Source organism: Battus philenor, unplaced genomic scaffold (assembly GCF_028537555.1).
Source record: "Battus philenor isolate CCGP_79_NKW_IND1 unplaced genomic scaffold, ilBatPhil1.0.hap1 SCAF_29, whole genome shotgun sequence".
Taxonomy (NCBI): Eukaryota; Metazoa; Arthropoda; class Insecta; order Lepidoptera; family Papilionidae; genus Battus; species Battus philenor.
This window is the reverse complement of record NW_027181692.1, coordinates 2,874,561-2,880,203: the sequence shown is the minus strand read 5'-3', so window position 1 is coordinate 2,880,203 and position 5,643 is coordinate 2,874,561. Positions and strand designations below refer to the sequence as shown.

General features: G+C 34.7%; 1 protein-coding gene across 1 annotated transcript; it reads left to right on the top strand.

The window, feature by feature from the left end:
• The first annotated feature begins 1,122 nt into the window (after positions 1-1,122).
• Positions 1,123-5,016, top strand: LOC137926443 (hemolin-like). Its single transcript, XM_068770042.1, has 5 exons — positions 1,123-1,150; positions 1,498-1,630; positions 1,978-2,571; positions 3,194-3,393; positions 4,688-5,016. The coding sequence occupies exons 1-5, from the start codon at positions 1,123-1,125 to the stop codon at positions 5,014-5,016; spliced, it is 1,284 nt and encodes a 427-aa protein (XP_068626143.1).
• Positions 5,017-5,643: the final 627 nt, after the last annotated feature.

Here is a 5,643-nt window from a genome sequence, read left to right as displayed (position 1 = left end):
TGGCAATGCCGATGGCAGTTGGGGCTGAAAGGTTCTCGAGTGGCGTCCACTAGCCTGTAGATTTGGCGTGAGTTTGCCCCCACTAAGTGGAACGACGTCGCTAAATGCGAACTGCGCAGTACCGGTCATCTTGGCGATCTTCTAAGGAGACCTATGCCTTACAGTGGGCGTCTATCGGCTGAAAAGAGACAGAAGATAAAATGACCAACTTGACTATTTTTGGAATTCCTTTTTAATTTTCAAGTAGATGTTTTCTCTTTTGGATTATTTGGTATAGTTATCTATCTCACTCTCTTATTCGTATCTCGGTGTAAACATTTACTTGCATTAACCAACAAATATACAACATAGTTTATGACTATCTTATTAGAAACGGCAATGAAAGGCATAACAGTGTGTTAAAAGTTACGAGCTCTGGCAGTTCAAGATATTATTCTCTGTGCCTGTTCATCATTAACACTGCTATTCAAATGTCCTTTGCAGTTTTTTTTGTTTAAATAGCCCCCGCTATTGGGAGCCTCTCGTACCACCTATCTTGTGTAGGACAGGGACTATTTAACATTTTTTATTTTTTTCACATTTTTTTTTGGATTTTCATCATCGTCCTTCATACATCGTATGATCTTTCGTTCTTTTCATTCTTGCCACAATTCTTCTGTCTTTCCCTTTCGCTCTGTAACGCCTTTTGTCCTTGCAGTTACAGCAGGTTCAACGTGACAGGTAGAAGGAGGGTCGCTACATTCTTTTATATTACCTGATTGGATGTCTGTGCTACCGTTGTATCGTTATTTGTAGATATACAAACATCGATGTACTATCGATAATTAATTATTAACAATAAGGTTTTTATAAACAATTTACAATACTTTTTTTTTATAATACGTTATAATACTTTTTATTTACAATTTACATAATCAATTTTTGTCTTTTAAAATTTCATTTCCCGTTCACGCTGACAAATAGGTACCTTATTATTTCCGCTGCAGGACCTCTACTGCTAGACATAAGCCTCCTTTATAGAATAGTAGATTTCCAGTAAAACCTGTTAGAAGCGGCATTCAGCATCTTCCAACGAATTGAATAATGTCGCCTGTCTCCCTTGTATGCGAGTAGGATTTAAAGATGAAGTCCAGTGGTAAAAATGCGATGAGTAAGTTGACTAGAATATAGCAGGATAGAAGTTTTTCTAACACTACAAATATGAGACTAGTAAGAGATCTGATATCCTCAATCTCATACGCGTATGAGTCTTGGACAATCTGCAAGGCAGGCTGAATGAAAAGGAGACCAGGAAAGGCGAAGCTTTCGCAATAAAAATAGATAAGAAATAGAAGTCCAACTTCTGAGTGGATGTTCTACTCTGCGCTTACCGATACGTGGTCTCTACTGCAGAACTAGACCAGCCATCGATTCTGCTTGCTATGATGCCATTGCCAAGATGACGTATCTTGGCTTCAATTAGTTGATCCCTGTAGTTTATATATTAAAAAATTACAGGTTTAGAGTCATCCCAGAATTTAGAGCAACTACCAATAATGAAGAAATCACCACATGTCGTATGGTTGGTGATGGAACCGTCTCGAAGCTTGATCTTGCCTTGTTCCACTCTGGTCTTTGATCCGCGTGTCTCGTGAGTGATCTGAACCTTTTCTACTAAACTACCGAGAGTCCTTATTGCTTTTTATAAAGCTAATTGGAACATAATCATAATTTCAGTCGACATTCACTGCTAGATTTAGGCCTCCTCGTAAATTTTTGATAAGTTTGGTTGGTAACATAGTCATCTTCATAACTCACAGAAGAGATCCCTACTCCTCTTATGGTTTTCGTAAAAACAGATTAAGAAAATATTAATAGAAGAAAGGCAACAATATCAGAACATATTTGAAAAAGAAAACTGTACTTGCCAACACATCTGCCAAGCGAGGCAAGAATCGGCATATATATAACAGATTTTTAATGATCAATCTATTCCAGTTATTCATGGGAAAAAAATGGAGACACTCTGAACGTCCACTCTGACCTGAACATAGTTACAAACAAGAACAATGGCACCATCGTCTTTTCCAAACCGACAGGTGCAGACGTCGGGGAGTACCAATGTTTCGCTAAATGGAAATTAAATGTCGCCAGCTCTGGAATTATAGAAGTAAAGAAAGCTTACCTTAATATATTTGAAAATAAAACCCGAAATCATACAGTTATTGAAGGTGAACCTTTGAAACTTGAGTGTCCTGTAGACGCAAAACCACCAGTGAATTTCGATTGGAAGCTCAAATCTATGAAAGATCCAAAAGTATTTGAAGAAGTTAAGAGTGACCATGTAGTAACATCAGATGGAAGTATTTGGTTATTAAACGTGATGAAAGAAGATGCAAGGAAGGATTACAAATACATTTGTCTGGTTACTTCATCAGTTCTTGGAGTTAGAGAACTGGCTGCACAGCATTATGTTAAAGTGGAAGCTAGAACTAATTCCTCATCCACGAGGTTAAGGGAATTGTTTATAAACAAGAATGCATTGGTACACGTTGGAGAGGAAATCAAATTATGTTGTATCTTCAGTGGGAGGTTGGTAATTCTTACTTCTTCTTCTTACCTGCCTACACCCATCGTCTTCTCTCGACTCTAACTATGAAGTGAACCCACCTAGTGGGATTCCTACCCATGTCACATCGACCGAGTCGTGGTCGCCTCTCGATAATTCGTACTAACCGTTGCTAATTGCTTTCATCTTAGATAAAATATAAAATTACTTTTTCTGACCTCGATGATCTGCAGAATTATAATTTATAAAACACTTTATCAAATAAATCAATAAACTCATTGAAGTCTACATAGTTGTATATGCCGTTTGGGAGTTTATGTGTGGGATTTAAATTCGGATGTCATCAATAATTTCGTCGCTGTCATTGCGTTGGGGTCGTGGATTATATAAATACTCTTTGTGCATAACCTTACACCTTATTTGATCACTTTTAGCTATCATCATCATCTGTTCGGCTGGTAAATCACCACCGCCTGATAATCGCGTATATATGTTTAGAATTCTATTCAATATGCAGTGGAATTGGCCATCCGACAGCTATGTTTGCCAGCAATATTCCGATTAAGTATTAATCTTGCATTTTTTATTTTTATAAGGTCTTTCTAACATAAAAAAACTCAATTTTACTCGCAATTATTTTTACAGACCTTTGCCACAGGTGACCTGGTTGAAAGATGGATGGAAACTGGATATTATACCGCAGGGTCGCATGGCTTTAGGTGACAGTCGAGGACAAGTGCTTTTAATCCGGAAGACCAGGATACAAGATGAGGGAGTCTACACGTGCGTCGCCAGGAACAAGGTAGCCGCTCCCCGAAGACACCACATCGAGGTTACTGTAGTCAGTGAGTATCTTTTCGTTTTGTCTCATTATCATCGTTTTAGCACGTCCACAGCTGGAAATGGCAATTTCACCTTAATTTACGACAAAAATCAAAGTTTACCTTAAGGGAAGGTTGATCAATGTAGCAATTATATCAATATAATTTTTACGTTACGAACTAAACATTATATTTACGTGAAAAACATGAACATTGAAATATGTTACACTATATATAAATACATATTTAAATAAGCTTTATTTTGACTATGTATTTTTTAGAAAATGGTTAAGAAATATTTGCTAGACAAATGATTAGGAAAAATATGATCTTTTAATTAATATTTTTTCTTTCTCCGTTTCTTTATTTTTTCTGAGGCAAGTGCATTCAGAGCCAAATTGATGTTATTATTTATTATTGTATTTATAAAATGTATCATACCGTATTTATTATAAATATGTGTATATAATATACGTATGTATGTTTACATATATGTATGTATACTTTGTAATCGTTTATATCCCATTATTTATACTTGTACTTTTTTAATACTATGGTTGCCTGTAAGAGATTGCCTCCTGTGATAAGACCGCGCATTGTACTCTTGTTTATTATTATAAAACTATTTAAATGTATCCTAGAGTTTACAATAAAGAATAATAAATTAAAAATTAAATTTAAATCAATGTTTTGACATTTCGAAAGTGCCTATTCGAGAGAATAAGTATTAATTCCATAGTTTAGAAATAGTGCCACCGGTATATATTTTATATTTATTATATATTCTGGCTATTTATAACTAAAAAATAAAGATTCCTTGAGATACGTTTTTAAAGAAATTGATATTCTAACTATTGTTTCGAAATATATTTTTGAATAACATTTTATTTATGCGTTATAATTGAAAATATTAAATGTAAAACAGGGACAGACACATGAATAAAAAATAAACTGTCAACGCCTTAATTACGTTTTATTTTAAATATCCTTTATTTAATATCTTTTGTTTTGTTTTAAATCTAAAATTAAAAGTATGTTGTTAATTAAATCTTATAGCATTCAAGAGTTTTTAGTTGATCGAAAATTGTGTGAAAATGTGGAACATGGTTTGTTGACTCATTTATATGATTGATATCATAATGTACAAATGAAAAATTGTTAAATTTATTTTATAAGAGTAACTGTTGAGTTTTTAGCTGGCTCCGTGCTGTTGGTAACTTACTATTTATAATTATAAATAATCAACAATTTAATAGCACATGTTAATGCATATTTGACTAAAAGTATATTTTAGATTTAAAAATAAAAATTGTTTCAGAGGAGCCTTCCTTCGTTAACACTCCAGGGCCAGTAACCATGGTTCACCAGGGGCAAACCTGCAGTATAACCTTCAGCATCAAAGCCACGCCTGACCCTATGATGATCTGGACAATGGATGGTCAATCTCTTTTCCAGCAGTCAGATGATGTCATTGTGACCACATTGTACGTGGACGGCGAGCCCACACGTGGACAACTAGTGATAAAGAACGTGTCTCTAGCCCACGTCGGATATTACGGATGTAGAGCATATAACCAGTATGGGGAGACGTATGCTGAAACTCTTGTTTATGTCACACCAGCTACTCCATCGGTGGCAGTTCATTAGTTTTTTTTTTTAATTCTCAAATATGCCAGTGTCAGCTGTAAAAAAACTTGTATAATTATAGCACTGAATACATATGGAAATAATTTAAAGAGTCAGTTAATCTGCGTGTAACTTTCTACAATATTTCAATACATTCCTAAAAGTGTCTTAATTATCTTTAATAAATTTAAGTTTGTTAAATAAAATTATGTCAAAATCGTAGCGTATCTGTGTTGAATTTTTTAAAGATAATAAAACTTAAGAATCAATTGCTCTATTTATTTATAAAGGTTGTTATAAAAGTGACCACGAAAAAAAAACTCAGTTTATTGTGGATTATTCTCAGATCATACCTTCGTCTTTAAGCGGAAAGATATTATATCCGACAGCCTTATAATAGAATTATAACTGTATTATTGTATTTATTTTTATATTTATATCTATCATACACATAGGATCATTCGTAGTAACCACTAATGTGCATCATGGGAAGAACGCCAGGAGAGACTAATTTGACTAGAACTAGAATAAGTATTAAGCGGAATCAGGGGTTACTTTGCCGAAGTCCATCCTAAGTAAGAAAAGGACCGATATGTAGCCACTTCCGCTGTGGTAGTCGTGCAACAAAGTGCACAGCCCACCAGCCCG